Here is a 20,613-nt window from a genome sequence, read left to right as displayed (position 1 = left end):
AAATTTTAGATTTAGACCTTGGTAGAACATACTGTCTAGTAGACTGTGCTGGGTTTTCGATGCACGTCAGTATAGTGTCTTCTATGTCAACCAGTCTTACCGTCGGCATACTGCATGTAGAGATAGAGGGGCAGTGATATGGGGAATCTGGTGATGATAGAGACATTTATGTACAGTAACCATATTGTTCAGTAGTTATCCTCTTACAGAATGATGTGAATTTCGCGTATAACCTTAAAGATCAGGTAGTCACATAAAGACAAATCTATAATTTTGCGTTGAGGTCTATTGTCACAGTAATACTACTACCAAAGTACACCATAGTTCTACGGTTTACTTATCAATCGGTCTCTAAAGTTTCCCACATCAAGGCTAATTTTAGCATATCCCGACCTTTTGTACCACCTGTTCTATCCATTTCACCCATTTTTAGTGTATTGCTTCTTGTTTTGTTGTCGTCAGCTTTCGCCAGGATCTATTTAACAACTCATATTTCAACGTAGTCATGAAGAAATTGCCTAAGAGACCTGATTGCTGCTTTGGCGTCGCTTTAGTATGCAATGTGAGAAATGTGAAAATTGGCTTCAGAAAGATACACAGATCTTACGGTAACTGCTTGCAACAGACTTAGTAATTCAAATCGCAGGTGGGTATGTGGCACATGCAACATTAAGGCTCAGTATGTGCTAAGCAACATCACCATTCTTTTGACAAGTCCGCGAAAAATGTCAGCAAACCTGTGAAAAGGCAGTCCTGTATGGATAAACAAAGACGCGCAGTGTGTTAAGGAACAGGATCTTCGACAACATTAGTATCGATGGAATACGGCCAACAAAAGTGAGGATATGCTGGAACTCAGCACCGCCGTAACGTCAAAGTTGTTAAACTCTCTCAGCATGCTTGTGTTTCCCCAGCACAGGCTTCCTGAACGCAACTGTGGTCTCCAAATAATATGTTGGCGACTGAACTCTCATTAATAGTTACAAAGAATCCAGTGTCACATTCGAAAAACGCTGAAGTGAAATCAACTGATGAAGTGACCGTACAATTTACCTCTAAGATTGTCCGACCAGTCGGCACATACACTATAGCCTCGTCAGAAAAAAAGCCTGTCTATATAACCTTACCGTTTAGAGGTGATCTAAATAGCCTTTTATTGAAACAAAGGCTTAAATCAGTTATTGACAAGACGTAATTCTCAGCAAACGTCATTTTCAGGGAAAGATAAGGTTCATGTTTCGCCAAAACTTAAAAGATTTGAAAACGATTGTGTCACACCTCATTGTATTTATTAATTTACATGCGTGTGTGATCATACATAGGTACGGGAAGTAATCATTTTCTCCAAATCAGTGTGTCTGAAGGGCTGCAAAAAAAGTAAGATCAAATGACCCAATAAGAGTAGATGGTAAACATTCATCAAACATTATCGTCAAACACATAGTTGAAACAGGTCGTAAAACTGATCGTAACACGGCTTTTCTGGTGTTGTAAAAACGTGTGATTAGTCGATAACTGGAACGCCGTATCCGAAAAAGTGGTATCAGCCTCATTAGCGAATGTTTTCAAAGAAGATCTGGGTCTTCACTAGAAGACAAGCTGTAAGGATTGACACGATTCCACCAACCTACTAGCGTTAACACCGGAGACTAAAGAAGTTTGCCGCTCAAGGTCGTCGGGATGAGAGCGAAAATCTGAAAGTGTGTGACTCGCTAGGACATGCGTTCAGCTTCTTGTTTGAGACGTTATGCTAGGCATTTCTCTTCAAGCATCCAAAGAAGCCAGCTAGATATCACAAAAGTTTCATTAAAAGATGTGATCGATCAAGGGTTCAGTAATCACTCGAAACCGTTCACTGAGGATAAGGAAACTAAGATCACACGCTTGAGTAATGGTCTTCGTGTGGCTTCTCAAAACAAACTTGGTAGCCAGTGTGCAATAGGAGGTTTGTTTCAGTTTTTATACTCTATCTTTAGTTATTATTAAGGCTGGTCCTAAATATGAAGGGAACTTTGCCAGCGGGACTTCTCACTACCTTGAGAAACTAGGATTTCATGTTAGTCATTATTTTGTGCCCTATTTTTAGTCATCTGACCTTTACGCAGATCGAAATTCTTTTCAAGAGGCCATGGAAAATTGTAACTCGATTTTTGACTGTCAAGTAGCCAGGTATTTTCATGCTTTAACATTTTTCATTTGCGACTTTTAATTTTGGAGTTAGTGGTAATAAATGTAGTCACTAGTCAGTAAAAAATTACTTGTTCTCGTTTTGTGATGGTAAAGTTACATTTCTTACTATCACATTGCCCGAGTTCTGGAAACTATCAAGTTTTATCTACCACTTGCGTCTAGGCATTTTGATGGAAACATCAATAGGGATTAATCATTTTAACTTATGCGATTCGTACATTGAAGTACACTGGTTATAAGAAGTGATTTTTGAATTGTTCATCGATAAACAGGATGAGTGCTGGATGGTCTTCATTAATGCTACTGATGTTATCCAAATTTCCTTTCATCGTCATACATTCACAGTGCTAATATGATATATTTTAGTAAGGGGTTCCAACGGATCACGACTTTATATGAGGAACAAATATCCAAATTTGAATCTGATAAGGTTTTTCAGGGTTGTGAGATTCCCTTTGACTATCATATGAAGTAAAGAGATATATGACGTAGACTTACCTATGTTGTTTTCTGGTTAGCGTTATTTAGCGAGTTCGTTTTCTACAGGATGGGGTCGCTAACCCCATACCCAACTCTCCTTTATCCGGGCTTGGGACCGGCAGTAGCTCCACAGGGGCTCTAGGCGGAGTTATGAATGGTCGTGAAGACGGTAGTATCAGATCCATCCCTCACCCTTAATATCAAGTCGTTATGACATCCTCTTATACATAGTTTAGTTTCTTTGTTAACACCTCTTATTATATATGACCCCTAACGTATGACGAGCATAAGACTCGAAATGTGTCTTCATTACGGCTCTTAAAGACCTTACGGAGTATAAAAAAATGCCACGGGCTTTAGTTATTGCTTCACAATTAGCTGGTCTTGTGAGGTCATTGCCTATAATAATGTGTACCATCCAAGGTGTTTATACAACGATGCAATGATGTAACCTATCATATCTTATGATTCGACGAAAAGAAATGATCTTTCCTCATATTCAGTACTAGTTTCTTTAACGTCGGTATTAATGTCTTTGTTTATTTATTATTTTATTTTATTTGAACACAGATATTGGTGCAAGGAGGCACCAAATACATATGGGCTGTGATACTGCCCGGGTGCCCAAGCCGAAGCAGGTGTTCTTAAGGGGCCACACCCGGAGCTTTCGACCTGAAGGTCTGAGCCACAAGGCAGTAGAGCATCGTAAGGAGGTGCACTCTCATGGTAGCCGATGACCAACTATTGGTTCATACGCCATTTGTTTTCTCAAGATCCTGGGGCCTATGTGCACCATTGGTTTGAAATCAGGGTTTTCCAACTCCCCTAGGTGGACTCTCCATGTCCATCAACCCGGTTAAAGTGCCAAACATTCGCTTTAAATCCTCTTAATTTCGTAAAGAACAATAATGCCGTGAAAAGGCAATGAGTAGGACTTCCTTGACAGTGGTTGTATGTATGTGGCCATGTGAGAGCATTTCGAGAGGGAGAGCTGATTCTCCCCACTCTCGGCCATACCAGGGCATTTTGGGGCAATAATATATCATGAAATACAGTAGTCCACTAACAAATGACAACTAAGTAGGTCAACTGGGTTTTAGAGGTAAACTGAATAACTTTTGTATCATGGCACTGGATTTGTATAAAATTACGTTGTATGGGAAAGTATTACTTGACACGGAGTCATGAACAAATTACGTAATTGCATTAGTCACTACGTAATATATTGCTCTCAGTTTGAACTTATAACAAGCATTGTCATTTGAATATGAATTATTTGTCAATATAGTTTATCTGACTAATACAATTATTCGTAGATTAATGAGTAAAGAGATCTGATTATTTTTTGGTCATAATATTTCTGAAGCGCATCATCAAAATGAATCTACAGATCTTTATTGTCTAGATACAAACTTGAAACATAAATACCAATGAATCTTTTAAACTTACACAGTGAATAATGTGATGGTTATGGGAGCATAAACCAAAGCAATTAGGTAAGCTAGACGTTTATGCGTTATTGGCTAACCTGGATGTTTACTGTAGAGAGCAGTAGCAAATTAAGACGTTACATCACTATACTTGATAGTAAGTAAAGTAGATTTAGATTTAAAGCATTCCTTTTTTTCGTCTTAGAATTTATGTGTAACATTCATTTGCAACCTAGTTGTTTGAACTTCTTTAGGTGAAAATTGAATTCGTTAACACCATCTTAACACTAGAAACTCTCGACCATTGCGCAACACTTGTGAGGAATACTTCCATCACCTTGAAAGAAGCGAACAGAACTTCCATAATTTAAGCTATATATATATATATATATATATATATAAGACACACCAAAAGAGGATTTCGATATGTCAGTCAGCTACAATGTAGGACCAGGCACATATGTGCATCAGTCCAAGTTGCCATACCGCATTAGCACGGCATGATGATCATCGGATTCATAGAAGTAGTTCATTCAATGGTGGTAATATATAAAAGAAAGATGTCTTTGCTTACTGTCCTACTTCTTACTATGGCTTCATTATATGGTCTTGCGACCGTTCTGCTTTTCCTTGAGTAATATTTCACATGGAAAATTACTTTCCTAGGTGGCATTTCGCCGCTACATACCCTTCAAGTAAATCAGTAGGATGACAGACTGGTTTGAATAAATTTTTTGGCAATCATAATAGGAAAGCAAATGTTATTGTGTCACTTCCATTGTTTCCAGCCAAACGTTGTTGTTTACTTGGAGGCATTTACTTAGTTGATTTTTTCTGATCTTAATCCTTTAATTAGCATGGGCCTTTTGGGATGAATGTATGAAAAACGTCGACTTAGGCACTTTAATAAGTCTGTCTTCCTAATCCATTGGTAAAACCTTATACTTAACTTTGAATTGTTGCTCTTACCTTCACTCCTCTTGGATAGATTTCTAAAGGTCCGCTAACATCAACCTGTTTACGCAGTGCAAGTTGTACCAATTAACCCCTTATTCGTCAGTTAGTGATCATAAAATAATGATATAGGTTCATTTTGTTGCATTTCGACAATATGTGGCGAGTGCATATCTTAATCAATGTTGTCCGTTCTCATTGACTAGAAGAGAAGGAACATTGAAAATATCCAGGAATGTCAGACTACCATCTAAAACCAATCCGACATATAATTGGATCATGATAAATGTCTAGTAGCTGAAAATTCGCACTGTTAACTACGCTTCATTAACACAAGCTATACGATCTGCCTCTCTAAGTCATACGATAATAATTCCACAATCGGCTTTTCGAACGCGCAGAATTAGTGGTTGAAAATCGCAACCTAGTGTAGACCGTTAGGTTAGCGTAATCCAACACAAAACCAGGTACAGGAGTGGGAGAGAACTCATGAATAACAAGCGTAAACATTTAGAAATTAAGACGATAACTTTATAGTCTAAGTATACATCTCTTAACCGGTAGGTCCCTTATTCGATATATAAGTAGTGTCATTAACTCTCACTTAGGAAGGAGCCGCTCAAACCCGAGTATATATATATATATATATATATATATATATATATATGCAGGTAATTTTACTGATGTTAGTTTGTTTCTCTGGATTTTCGGTACTTATTATGCTTTAATTTATAGAGATTTCATAGTCTATGCAGTATCTGGTTTCAACACAAATATGGATAAGCTTACGCATGTATTATCTGAAACAGTTCTTAGAGCAAAATTTACTGAGGAAGAGATTGAAATGGCAGCTAAAAGTATTTCCTTTGAACTTGAAGCTTTGGAAAGATCACCACCAGTTGAACCAATTATGAATGAATTATTACATGTGACTGCTTATAAAAATAACACACTTGGCTTGCCAAAATATTGTCCTAAACAGAATTTAGATAAAATTAATCGCGAAGATATCATCAAATTTGTTGCCATTCAATTCAAGTAGGTTGTTTTTTCTTTGAATTCAATAAATATAAATCAGTACACCATCTTAAATATTGAGCTTTGTTTTTAAAAGTTACCCTTTCGAATAGTACATGCTTAAAAACGTATGACAATATTCTCCTAACAGCAGTGCTTTATTAATGCTAGTCAGTTTCTTTTTTTGTCAGGTTGTTGGGTGGAAAATTAAACATTCTTTAGATTTTTTAGATTTCCCAATATGATCGTTCGTAGTAGTTAACATTATTTTTGTTATTACTGTCTTACATTGGTGCATCGAAGGTTAAAGTATGAGTGTATGTACTCTCTCAAGACCAATCTTCAGTGACATCAACTCTTGTTAGTTGTCCAGTCACAACGTAGAATCTGGTACGTATGTACGTTGGTTCAAGTAACTATACTCCATTAGCACAGAGAGATAAAATGGTCAGGCGAAATACCAGAATAGTAGAGGTAGTAACTCATTCAGTGGTAATAGGAAAAATTAGGCATCGAAGACACGACTCAATAGGAACATATAAATTAGTGAAATGAAAATAAGGGAGAGCTGTGAGGAATTCAAGAGCTTATAATTTAGAGAATGACAAAGAGCGGATGCAACTGCACCACTGCAAACGATTTTGAGCTATGTCATTCAAAGTCTCTAATCGTTGGTTACGATAATCACAGGATCCCCAGCCAGGTAGTCCATACCTATTAACATCAATTGTATTTATCGCACAGACTTCAACCAGGAAGTTTACGCATCTGAACCCTGATAAATCTAATCCTAAGGATTGATCCCATATATTACACTGGATATCATCAGGCTTTACCTAAAATACCATTTCAACCACCATAACACTATTGTGGTACGTCGTGGCTGGGTGACACTAGTTTATGCACTAGTTTACCACCACCTACTACTGTCCGTTTTATCTTTAAATCCATCCTAAAGGCAACGTCACTGACTTTTATGCATTTTACTTGTAGCATCCCAAGTGGTTTTCATACCAATCACTGTTTTTGCAGCCAGGATTAATTGAGAACGTAGAAAAACTGTCCTCCCATGACGATAAATCTTGGCATGAAATGTAGTTGGGTTTGATTAGCGTTTCTTATCCCGTTCTCGCTATTATAGTATAGTTTCCCTCTTTTTTTACCGCACATCTGATTTTTCTTCGTTCTACATTGTACTGGTTTGTGGCATACATGTGAAAAGTTAATTAATCAATGGACTAAGTCATCTTAAAACGACACTAAGATACGACTTTCATTATTTCATTAAAGCAAAAATAACTTGTTCTGTTCACATTCATTAAGTATATAAAATCTCTGTTATTGTCACTTCTTTATTATTTAAAATCATTTTCATTGATATAACTGACTGGAGAAAATAAATCGGCGGTCGGTGTATGAGATAATATTATTCAATGGAAGTAAGTTGTATTACACAAATAACTCTTGACTTCTCAAAACTCTGTAAGGGACTTTCAAGAGATTATGTAACTTATTACCCGTAAAATAGAAGTAATTAGTAGTCATATTACAGTGTATTATCTGTAAAATTCAAGATTATCCCTTTAATTACACTTATTTCATTGTTTCTCTCATCACTAACCATTTCCATCATGTTTCCCATATCCATGATGTTGTCTTACCCTTTCTGCTATTGCACATCTATTGGTACTATTTAATAATAGTTTTGACCATTTTCTATTTTAATTTGTACATTGTAGACCAGAAAACATGGTGATAGCTGGTGTCGGAATTGAACATGATGCACTAGTAAAGTCTGTAGAGAAATACTTTATTCCAACAGTGCCTAATGTATCTTACGAAAAGGCGGCTAATGATCTGCCTTCACCTGTCACTACTGTCTCCGAATATACCGGTGGTTATTACAAGGCAAGTATTGTTTTATGAATGCTTTAGATTACGGATTACATTTCTGTTCATGTGATTATTTGTAGAATCTAAGACTATGTTGCTTACATTTATTGTTCAGAGCAGTCGGTACTAGAAACATGTTCATCCTTATTGTTAAGAAGCACTAATTTTCTATCAGTGGATTATCCTTTATGATCAGAAACCTAAGTAAACTTTTTAAGGAATAATAGGTTGACAGAATACATTATTTGATTCGGCTGACTTATTATTGACGCTGTGTGAGAAAATCCCTTGGTGGGTGCGAGATTTGAAGCGGGATTTGTGATTCAATGGCCTCAGGTCTTGTTTTGTTTGTCCTGTTTATTTATCGCGGCAGCAGAAGAAAAATACAAGGACTGTCAAAGCTTTGATTTATTCCTGTACGGTGGCTACCCGCGAAATGAAGTGTTATTGAGTCTTAACTTGTTAACCGATGCTTAACAGTCAGATGCTAAAACTGCTAAGCTACACATATTTGTTACGTGAAGCGACGGTTTATCGGTTAAAATAATCGACAGTCAGTCTTTTACTCACAGTTTTAATCCTTTTCCACACCGTCTTTGCTATGAACAGGCAGTTCTTATCACTGATCTCTCAAAGTGTTTTTCAATGTTAAGGACTTACACTAATTTACCGAAATCCATCAGTCGTAACAGGAAATATATTACAGTAATATGTTAAATATGCTTCACTTACCAAAACTCGCAAAAAAGTTTAGTTTAGAAACCATTTCACCCTTATTGTTCAAGCCAAATCTGAATCAATGACATGATAAAGTCAGTTTATCAATCGGATGAGTAACTTGCGTTGAACTATATGCCACGATTTTGTATATAAGGTGTTGAATGAACCACACTACATCCAATTTTCATTCGATGATTAGACAGTATAACTAACTTCTGCCAAATTATGTGACTCAAAGCTTAGATATTTCACATTTTACTGTGTTACACTAGTTGGTGTGATTAGTTATTAGGGATATAACTCTGGTTATAGTAAATTGTTTTTACAAATGATTGTGCAGTTTATTGATTTGAACAAACACTTGTTTAATGTGAGCTGAAAGTTCAAACTATACTCTTAATGTTTAACTTTCTAGTACACAAATATTTGTATCGTTGTCACATTGTATATTTCATGCATATAGTTATTTCGTTTATCCAGATGATCTTTCTCCCTTAAAATTGTAATATACAAAACTGTATATTCGATCCCAAGTTTGTTTACTTATTTTAAAAATGAAATATTTTCTGTCAATCACACTTTCCTCTTTTTTTTCGATCAATCAATTAATAGTTAGAACGTGATCTATCACAATATCATGCACCAATGCCTGAATATGCTCATGTTGGCATCGGTTTTGAATCATGCAGTTATACAGATCCACAATTTGTACCAGCATGTGTACTTCATTCATTACTTGGTGGAGGTGGATCTTTTTCAGCTGGTGGACCTGGCAAGGGTATGTATACTCGACTATATCTAAATATTTTAAATCAGTAAGTTAGTTATGTGATAATATTTAAGTATTTTGATTCTCATAAATTGGTGGTATGAATTTTTGTCAGATGTAATTCACTCATGTTAAAAATTAAACAGATATTACTGATAACATTAGATAATCTTCGCACAATTTTTCGAGTTAGTTGAAATTGCTGATATGGATCCATTAAATTCTGACTCAACGGTCCCAATACATCGTAATCTCTGCTAAACCTGAATATTCTGCGCAGAAGGTTAATTTGTCAATAATGTCTTTCAGAAACAAGTAGATAGGTTCTTAGTAAACTATAAAGGTGATATTTATCCCAAATGTAGGTTGACGTTATATCGAAATACCTTTAAATGCAACAGTAATATCTATCAGTAACTTAAACCAGTGTATAATTAACTGACAGATGCTCGAAAACATCCCATCCGCCTCTGAACAGTATGAAAAGCCAAGAAAATATAGACTAACCAAAACTCTACTCAGTGATCGTGAGCTGTTTGTGGGCAACAAGAGCAAGAGAGATGAAAACTTCATTGATGACGGGTACTAATAATTGGCTATCTAGACTTATCAAGAAAATAGGTGTTAATAAGCTCGTTGTCAGTGACACTCATTCAGTCAGTCAGCTACAACGTAGGACCAGGCACATATATGCATCGGTACAATTTGCCATACCGCATTAGCACAGCAAGATGAACACCGGATTCATAGAAGTAGTTAATTCAATGATGGGAATATATAGAAGAAAGATTGCAATAAGGATATATTACAGGAAGAAAGAATTAGTACGTAGAAAGATATGAAGCGATTTTAATCTCTTAGTTTAAGGGAAGACAGAGAGTGTATACACCAACGCCATTGTGATCGATTCTGAGCCATGTCACCAAGAATCTCCAACCATTGGTTACGATAGTCACGCGGACCCCAACCAAGTAATCTGCATCTACCAACATGGCTCAGACTGCAAGTTAGTGACTTCAAGCACTGATACCACGTTTTGGTTTGGCCGCCCCTAACTTTCTTCCAACCATCTCGAACACCGGTTAGCATTGCGTGTCGTGGTAAACGGTTTTCAGGCATACGCAACACGTGGCCCAAGTATCTCAGTCGATGAAGATTCACAACCTCATCAACTGATTTACCATCATTCCCTAATACCCTGCGTCTAACCTCACTGTTACAATAGAAAGGGATGGTACAGTTAAATTTTCAAATCCAAGGTATATTTCAAACTTGACTGTACATAATCAGATTCACTGGAATAACGGTTGAATTCACTTGAATAATGCACCCGAGGTCTACTTGTGTCAGAAAGGATGTCTTGGTTACCTAGGAATATTTTTATGTGAGTATATATGAAAGATATATTTGCGGTTCCACAATAAATAATAATTAGTTCAATTTGAGCCCGCATTTAAGGTAATAAGACCACAGCAACACTCAATCATAGACCAATCAAACGTAAAAAACGGTGGGTTCAAAATGGCTATCCATGTAAAATACGTTTCAACCAGTAAGAGCATAGCCTGTTTGTCGATAACTAATTTAGCTATTGAGATACAAGAAAAGGGTGATGAACCGTGATTACTAACAAGTAATATGGTTATGAAACATGAATTTCACAATACTTGTATGGATACGTAGTCATTCCAATTCTCTAAGAACAAATCAGAAATGTCTAGTGTACTATTAGCAATAATTCTTACATACTGTTGATCAAGTGGTAGCTAATGACTAAGCTATGTGCGTACATTTACTAATGTAAGATTTTTCTGGACGATTTCCTGTTTTTTGCCATATGATTACTCAAATTATCATAATTTTGTTATCTGCTTCTTAATTAGTTTAGATATCACTACATACTCCATGTTTTTCCTGTTTTATATCTTGTAGACATCACTGGGTAAACTCAGCACAGGCTGAAAATCATGCTTATGCTGATACAGGATTATTCACTATTATTGGCAGTTCATTTCCAACTTATCTAGATCGTTTAGTCTATACTTTGATTAATGAATTGCACCATACTATATCATCTTCAATATCACATGAAGAGTTGTCGAGAGCTAAACATCAGTTGAAATCTATGCTTCTAATGAATTTAGAAACTCGTGCTGTTAGTTTTGAAGATATTGCCCGTCAGGTGCTTACATCTGATGTGAAACGTGAACCAGACTATTGGGTTGACCAAATAGGTAAGTCGTATTCCGTTTTTAAAATTATTAACAGCAATTGCGTTTTCTTTTACTTACTTTATACATAATCGATCATTAGTACTGATGTTAGTCTATAGTTCAGTATCAATCACCTTCAGACTACAAGGTTATGACATCTGTCTCTTTTACAATCAAAAGCTTTGTGTAAATTTAGTTATTTTTCGTTGAAAACATCCTTATAAGTCCTCAGAAGTTAGGTTCTTGAATCGCCTTTTCATTTTACGTGTTTGCGTCCAATCCTTCCAGTCCCAAATTATAAAAAAACCTGTAATAGGATGGTTTAACCAAAATAGTCATCAGCCGTCATCCAGTTAGTCAGTTATCTTTCGAAATCAACAGGATGCCATACTTCTTCGTTGTTTTCATCGTCGTAGAAGGTCATCCTGTATTATCATGTTATTTTTAGAGTCCGCACAAATTTTACTAAAATGTTTGATCCATTAAAATTGAACTATTTTCACCATTCTTTTATCTCCGTAATCACCATTCAATTACTCTTTAATTATTAAGTATTCACAGATGCGATGAGTCCGGAAGTCTGTTTTCAAAGGAACAATAGTACCAAAACTGTTTGGTCATCTTAAAATCCCTAAAAACAGCTTTTTCCTTCAACAAATCTTATATTTGACCAATTCTGTTTATCACTCGACGGTAAAATGACTAATTCAAATTCCGAAACCATTAAACAAAAAAAAATCGTCAAGCATGATAGAAAATACTTTCAGTAGTTAAGATTAGTTTCATGATGTCTTTGTTCAGCGGTGTTCCTTTTTTAGAGACAGTAGGCTTTTTATACAATAAACTTATTAAAATGGACATAAAAATGGAAATCCTGTTTCTATATCAGGACAGTTATGTTTCAGATGCACAGAGAACGTTCATTTGCAATTCAATGACTAATCTCATAAACAATCGGATAGTGTTCTTATAGGATCACTATTGACTAAACTCTTCTTGGAACATTTCCATCAGAACTAGGACATGACTCATTTAAATGTGAAATCAAACGACTGGTATTTTTTCCTTGTTACATAAATAACACTTCCATATTACTTGCTGATGAAGGATTTGATTGTGACCAACTTGATCTCGTGTGCTGTTGCAGGTATGAGGGCTGATATCAATTCTCGGTTGCCCACACCGTGGAAGGCTATTTCTTGGGGAACCTGAAAAGGAAGTTGGATTAGCGTTGGTCTAAACGACCTAGGAGAGTGACCTCAGAGCCCACAGGATAGCTGCTTGAGGCCGGTTGCACACAGCCTTTTTGTGGGAGGTGTTTAACGTGTTAGCTCCGTTCTTCAAAAGACCTTACCGCTGGAGATGTGACATTTTTAGGGTCGACCTTTTCTAACCCCTTCCATTCTTGTGAGAAGGCAGCATCGCTGCAAATGCTGGTTGCCCGAGGGAAACACCTTACTGCTGTCACACCCCTCTACAGTGGGCAGTACGACTTCGCCACTCAGACTTTGAGTTGCTGGTTTTAGTCTTACCATTCTCCAATCGACCTGGCTGGCATGGTGGAACCTACATTAACATATGTTCCAGCCAATATAGCTCGGTTGGGTCATCACGATAGGCAAGCACGACCATCACGTCAAGGTAGCAGCTACAGTTAGGACGATAGCAACCGATGGTTAGAGACCTTGAATGTCATGGCTCAAAATCGTTTGCAGTCGCGCAGGTGCATCCACTCTTTGTGTTCTCCCAAATCCTAATCTTCTGAATTCTCCATGTCCCTTTACTTGTTCTTTTTCCAAACTTGTTTAACTGGATTATACTCTTTGAATAACATCACACCCTAATGTTTCCGATTACTGCTTATACTTTTACTACCTCTACCACAATGGGATTTGAATCGACAATTGTATCTGTGTGCTAATATGGTATGGCAAATCAAACTGATGTACGTACGTACGAATTTCTACGTTGTTGATGACTGACTGACTTGCTGATGAGAAGTATAGTGTACTTGAGAAATTGTACAGCATCAATCCATCACTCACACTCACATTAAATGAAGAAATTGATGGTACCATTTCATTTTCAGATGTCTCACTAATGGAGAGATTAAACGCGGCATTAAAAATTACATATAGAAAATGAGCATCATTTAATCAGTCTACTCACTTTCGCAGTTTTGTACCTGTTATGTCTTGAGACGACTGACACGTGCCAAGTCAACAAACAGAATTCTAATCCTAATATTGTCCATTTCGCAGCTACTATTTCCTCGGTAGCTTAGTGTCCCCAAATTGACAAATTACACGCCCGACCATCACTACTGATTTTGAGTCGACAATTAAGGTCCTATTACTCTGTTCTTCGACAGCTTTTCTCTGTGTCATGGCTTGAGCCCAGCGTCCACGATATTTATATTTCAAACACGCGGTCTATGTACGTAAATACGTACCTAAATAAAAGATAACACTGATACACGAACAAACCAAAAGTGGCTATGAATAAGGGATACTGTAAGAAATCGGCGGGCAATAAACTTAGGCATAGTAAATCGTATAACCGTAGTTTTGTTATAACAACTTGTCAAATGTCAAAGCGTAATACATTGTATCAAGTTATTTTGTTCTAATGAGAAAATTCAAGTAAAGCTGAATAATAACAATCCCGAAATTACTTAAATGAAACCCTATGAACTTTATAAACAGACATATGATTCAACCGAAAACAATAATCATTCCTAGAAATCAGATATCCCTAAAACTATCGTTCACAACTAGGAAGGTAGGTACTTGTGAATTTACAACACAAGAATAAGTAAAACTCCACAAAAGGCGTTTGCTACAACTAAGGTATGTTGCCTGTTCTACAGTCGTTCTATAGTCACAGCCAAAAAATGAAGATGGACTTTCTCAATTTGTTTCATCTATGTGTATTGACCAATTCAACTGCTCATGTAGAGCGCGTTTTATTGAATACATACAATTAAGTAACCTTGTTATGTAGTTCCGAGCACTCTTCTCTGTGATTCACCAAAAAGCTAAGCAAAGTTGATTAATAGGTACATATTTGGTCATTTATTCTATGCGGGACATTAAGTGGACATAGATAAAGCCTTCCAAGTAATCCAGCCTATCTCATTAACTTCTTTAGTTCTCCAAAAGTTTTCCACAAATTGCACCAAACAATCCCAGTAAGTCATTTCGTTTATTTATTGGATAGACCATGGACACTGACAAACGATTTGCTGATTTCAATTATTAGTCTTGTAGTGTAGTCTACATGAAACAAATCTATCGGAATAATATGATGAGTAGTAAATGACGAAGTCACAAATTGATTGGAGCTGAAGTCGCACTACTGGACACGGATTCTAGTCCTAATTGATTTTCATTCGCTGTGAAAACTGAAGGTCATGGTTTTTATTCTTGTCTGGTTTTATGGTGCACATGGCGAACGGCTCCAGTACTAGGATTAAACAGTTGTCCAGTGCTCCCTGGTTATCAACGGTGCTCTAACTAAAACCAACCTCTGATGAATACATATATCAGATGGGTTTTTGTGGAGATTGTAGTAATTTCAATGGTTAAGATCATGAGTCAGTTGAAGCTAGACTACCATGGAAAACCTGGAAGCACTGGACGGCCGTTTCGTCCTATTGTGGGACTCCTCAGCAGTGCGCATCCACGACCTCGCCCTCTGCGAGATCCGAACCCAGGACCTACTGGTTTCGCGCCCGAGCACTTAACCACTAGACCACTGAGCCGGCATCCAATGGTGTTAATGTCTAACTTCAACTAATCCACGAAATTGAGCGACACATTCACCATTGTCTTCAGTGAGTTACTATCTCACAACAGTGTTTCCAGGTTTTCCATGGTGGTCTAGCTTCAACTGACTCATGATCTTAACCATTGAGAATACATATATCTTATGGAACTGATCAACCATATATAGTTTCATGTTATGCACTATTGTATCACATTCTCCTTTTAATTAAACATTAGTCATACGACTCAGATATTCTAATCGAAATAGGTTAACTCCTATGTTTTAATCATTAAGCCATAATGAATATGCGGAATCGTAGTTCAACAAATAGAGAATTTGATATTTTAAACCATTAACTTACTGATTTTAAAATGGCTCTATATATCTATGTTTCAACAGCCTGGTAGTATTGCGATTTGTGTATTAGTATGTTGTGTTACTCATGGGTAACTAGTTTTTTTGTCGTACACTGTTCTTTTACTTTAATTGATCTTAAACTGACTGTTAACTTATTAGTTGATGCACTTTTTATCTGTAAAACCAATGATGATTTTAAGTATATATAATCTGAGAAATTACGGCAGTTTTTTTAAATTTGATCGACCTTTGATGTGTTATTCCGGTGATTCAAACAAGGTACCATAAAATAGAGTTGACTGACTAATACCGGTTACATGAGATTTGATAATTGAGTTAGGGGAATTACATGTATATATATTTATATTGATGTGTGACTAGTGAAATTCTGATGTGATTGTTCACTGAGCCCCCAAATGCCCTGGTACGGCCGAGAGTGGGGAGAATCAGCTCTTCCTCGAGAAACGCTCTCACATGGCCACGTGCATACAAATACTTCCAGGGAAGTCCTACTCACTGCCTTCTCGTGGCATTACGGTTGTTTACGAAATTGAGGGGACACAAAGCGAATGTTCCGCTCCTTAACCGAGTTGGTGGACACGGAGAGTCCACCTAGGGGAGTTGGAAAACCCTGATTCCAAACCAATGGTGCACATGGGCTCTAGTGTCCTGAGGAAACAAATGGTTTATGAACCAATAGTTGGTCATCGGCTCCCATGGGACTGCATCTCCTTACGATGCTCCACTGCCTTGTGGAATAGACCTTTATGTCGAAGGCTCTTGATGTGGCTCCCTAAGAGAACCACGTGCTTCGGTTTGGGCACCCGGGCAGTATCCCAGCTCTGACACAAATCGAATGAATGATTTATATGGCGCATGTCTATTTGGTGCCTCCTTGTACCAATGTTTATGTGTTTAAATAAATAAAAAAGAGCGTGATTTAATAGTCACTTCATTCCAGTTTTGGATTTTCATTCTGGACTCATTGATTCTGTTTACTTGTAATTAATTTTGTGAGGTAAAATTACTGTCTTGCATTTACTTGGGTTTTCTATATTTCATCTTGAATCGTGATCTAGTCTGTGTATAGGATAACGATCGTGTATCCGGTCCATTAGTAATATATACACTCAATCGCCTGTCTGTCTTATTAGTCATACAGTGGTCTTGAGTGCTGTTAGATGTATGAGGGCGGTTATCAACTCCCGGTTGCCCACACCGTGGAAGGGTTGTTCTGGAGGTACCTGAAAAGGAAATTGGATTAGAGGTGGTCTTAGCGACCTGGGAGCGTGACCGCAGTGCCTAAGGGACAACTGCTTGAGGTCGGTCACACACGACCTCTTTATGAGTAATTTTTGTGTTAGCTCCGTATTTTTTGGGACCTTACGGCTGGAGACGGATATCCGTGGGATAAGGCGAGGTGTGCATTTTTAGGGTCGACCTTTTCTAACCCCACCCCTCCTTGTGGGAAGGCAGCATCGCTGTCATGCTGGTTGTCTGAAGGAAACACCTTACTGCTTTCACACCTTTGTACAGTGAGCAGTACGACTTCGCCTTCGGACCTTGGGTTTGTTGCTTTTAGTCTTACCGCTCTTCAACCGACCTGTCTGACATGGTAGAACCTTGAGGAACGGTTGTTCCAGCCAGTATATCCCGATTGGTTCATCACGATAAGCAAGCCCGATCACCACGTCAAGGTAGCAACAACGGTCGGGCTGTCTTATTATCATACTATAGTAATATGTCGGTAAACACGAAAATAATTTCCATATATCAGTTATGGAATATAACGATTTTATTCTTTATTTAATGATTAATATTGTTGCTTATTCATTTATTTATTGATTAATTAGACAAAGTAACAGAAAATGATCTTCATGAACTTCTTCATCGTATGATTTATCGATGTAAACCAACATTAGTCGGTTTTGGAAAAGTTGACAAGTTACCATCATTAGAAGATACTGTTTCTCTATTAAATAATGAATCATATAAAGATAAGAAATTAAAGACAAAATATAAAATGTCTAGTATATTTAAAGGATTGATTTAATTTCATCTTTTCGCGTTTTTCTCTCCATCCCTTTTTCACTTGTCATGTGTGTTCTCTTATATAAGAGAACCCATATGATTTGTAAATTATTCAATATAACTGGATGATAATTAGTTGTGTAAATGAATAAGTTATTGTTTTGTCTTCTTTGGGGGGTGAATGTTGTTGTTAGGCACGTGGATAAGATTTTTTTTCCAGCTGGAAATCTTAAATTTTTACACACTAAACTTTGGTTTTTTGGGGTGACTTTCGGGTCCCCATAATGTACGAAACTGTTAAACCAAATCGCCAAACAGAAATATGACAGAAGACTAAATTTACAGCTTAGTTTAGTTACAGAAATCAGCGGGTATTTAATCACCGGTTACTTTAAATTTGAGGTTCCAGATATTTATGTTAATGACAGTTTAGATATGTAACCGTTCAGGTTACAGAGAACACATAACCAAGTTAAGTTCTAGGAAGTTCTCAAGGATAACGATTGGTTCAAAAGTTTTTTAGGCAGTTTTTCTTTACCGTCTACAGATCTTGAGGTCGACTATAGACCTTAAACAGAAAAAAAACTTGGCTTCCCAACATTCCCATAGGCGAGACCCCTTCCCTACTTAAGTTGGTTTGGACAGTTGGGTCGTATCATTGTTTCCCATGGACAGTTGTACATATCTGAGTGCTAATATATGAAGAACAGTAACTTAGTCACAACTTGCTCAACATAACACGTTGGAGCTCGCTTATTGATTCATTTTCAAACAATCATCGCTAGCGAATGAGCTGGGGAATCTCGAAAATATTCTTATGTAAACCTTGTATACACACTGATATTTTGTTACTTACAATTTGCCTTGCACTATATTTATGTTTTGATTTTAGAACCAGCTGAGCGGAGTAATGTGTTTAAGTTCATTAAGCCGTAGAAAAATACTAGGGCAAATAAGGAGATTTAAAGTTAATTTCACAAATTAGCATATAGCTACATAGTTCCAAGTGCCATTCTGCATTTCATAGGGCCAAAATCCGTTCTTCACAGAATTAAAGCTATCGAGTTTTGTGCTGTAAATAAGTAAGCAAAAGTATTTACTACAGCTGTAGTGCCCGCTGTCGCATAAGTCGCCTTAGTATGTAGAAAAGTGATGAGCACTGTAGGATTTAAGGCAAATTGTGCTTTACTCTATCCGAGTTCTGGCATTACTAATTGCAAATACTCTTCAGGTGATCTTACACATGCTTACTTGTTATATTTACTACTGATGATCGTCATTCTATTATTCCATGTATCTCATACTTGTTGATATTTATTCTCTTCAGCAACGTGGTCATGGTTTTAAGTTCCTCAGCTGTGTACACTTGAAAAATCCTAGGAAAAGATGTGGAGATGTTTTTATCTTTTAATAAGAACCGTATTCCTGAACAAAAGAACAGTAACTATTAAGCCATCTTATCAGTATCCCATTGTAAACTAATCTCAACTTTCAAACTAAACGGTTTAATGTGAATGGTGTTTAATAGTTACTCATGAATATGTTTTTAGTTTAAGGTAAAGCTATCGCTTGAAACTGCTCTACTGAAACAGCTCATTTCAAAGTTGACATTTTACTATCAGTAAGTAGATGTTACATTCATCCTTTGTAAATGTATTACCGAACAACTACAGGTTCTTCAGTTAATTCTACCAAGGAAATGCTGCCATTAAAATTCATAAGAGAAGAGTAATTTCCAACTAGAGTAGTCCTTTTAGATGTTCTGTTAATAAAACTAGTATGTTGATCAGTAAGAAGGAATTGAATCAGGCATTTCAAGAGGTCTATATTCCCATTTCCTCAACTCTGCACCTCTACATTACAGAATAAAGCTGATCAAGACACCTAGTAAAAGAATAATAATCAAATGCTTTAATGAAATAATCTGTGAAAAATTGGATGATTTGCCTACTGTCAACGAAAATGGAAAGTTTGTAAACGGAAATCAGAATAGATGCTTAAGATGTGATCAAGAAATCTCTATTTATGCATTGTTATTTCGTAGATGATGTGCTCGACAGGATGCTGATGAACGGATTAGACGAAACAGTACAAAATATACTATAGATCCATGGTTATTATTATTATCAAAAAGACAAGCTTCACGGGAGATTAAAAACAGCATGTAAACAGTTGCCCCTCGCCCCAGTTTACTACCGATTGATGTATGTGAACACACATACTCAGAGACTGACTAACCGCGATATACAAGTAAGGGTGGACACATGGTTAATGAAATAACATCGAAAATATATAATTAATTGTAAAAGTAATTGCACTTACGAAAATGTTATTTATTTGATATCTTGACGAAATAATATTTACAAAATCATACTACTGATTTACTTTAATAAGTAGCAAACGACGATTACATGTAGATTTCTGAGAGAAAAATATCGAAGTGTTTTTTTTTATTTCAAAAATAAAAGAAGGTAATAGACACTTTTCTATCAGTTTTTCTTACAACAACAACAAAGACAATTAACAAGACATTTACACAATCCAAATACACAACTTAATATCCAAATCAGAATTAACACACCGACAACAACACATACAGTAATGGTGATTGGTTTCCAACTATTGTAGAGAAAAAAAAATTAGAAAAAGTGTTGGAGTTAAAAAGATGTGCTTATACTTTAAAAGAATATCGAATTATTGATAACTAAACATAAAATGGTACTTGTACTGTCACCAAATTTGAATTAATTTAGTTCATAGTAATGTAATCACTTAAATGCCCTGGTACGGT

General features: G+C 36.6%; 2 protein-coding genes across 2 annotated transcripts in view; both read left to right on the top strand.

Annotated features, from left to right (window-relative positions):
• Nucleotides 1–1,719: 1,719 nt before the first annotated feature.
• MS3_00010518 (uncharacterized protein) lies at nt 1,720–2,094 on the top strand (the record flags this gene model as incomplete). Its single annotated transcript, XM_051218894.1, has 2 exons — nt 1,720–1,945; nt 2,087–2,094. The coding sequence occupies 2 exons, from the start codon at nt 1,720–1,722 to the stop codon at nt 2,092–2,094; spliced, it is 234 nt and encodes a 77-aa protein (XP_051072772.1).
• Nucleotides 2,095–2,128: 34 nt separating this feature from the next.
• MS3_00010519 (uncharacterized protein) overlaps nt 2,129–20,613 on the top strand; it is a gene marked incomplete at both ends in the record, with an annotated part of 34,966 nt that continues 16,481 nt past the window's right edge. The window contains 6 exons of the mRNA XM_035731120.2: nt 2,129–2,169; nt 5,790–6,092; nt 7,811–7,979; nt 9,297–9,499; nt 11,386–11,687; nt 17,645–17,821. Coding sequence (XP_035588543.2) covers nt 2,129–2,169; nt 5,790–6,092; nt 7,811–7,979; nt 9,297–9,499; nt 11,386–11,687; nt 17,645–17,821 — 1,195 coding nt within the window. The remainder of the gene's footprint in view (nt 2,170–5,789; nt 6,093–7,810; nt 7,980–9,296; nt 9,500–11,385; nt 11,688–17,644; nt 17,822–20,613) is intronic.

This window comes from Schistosoma haematobium, chromosome ZW (assembly GCF_000699445.3).
Source record: "Schistosoma haematobium chromosome ZW, whole genome shotgun sequence".
Classification (NCBI taxonomy): Eukaryota; Metazoa; Platyhelminthes; class Trematoda; order Strigeidida; family Schistosomatidae; genus Schistosoma; species Schistosoma haematobium.
Note: the sequence above shows the minus strand (reverse complement) of the source record. Positions and strands in the feature narration are given on the sequence as shown.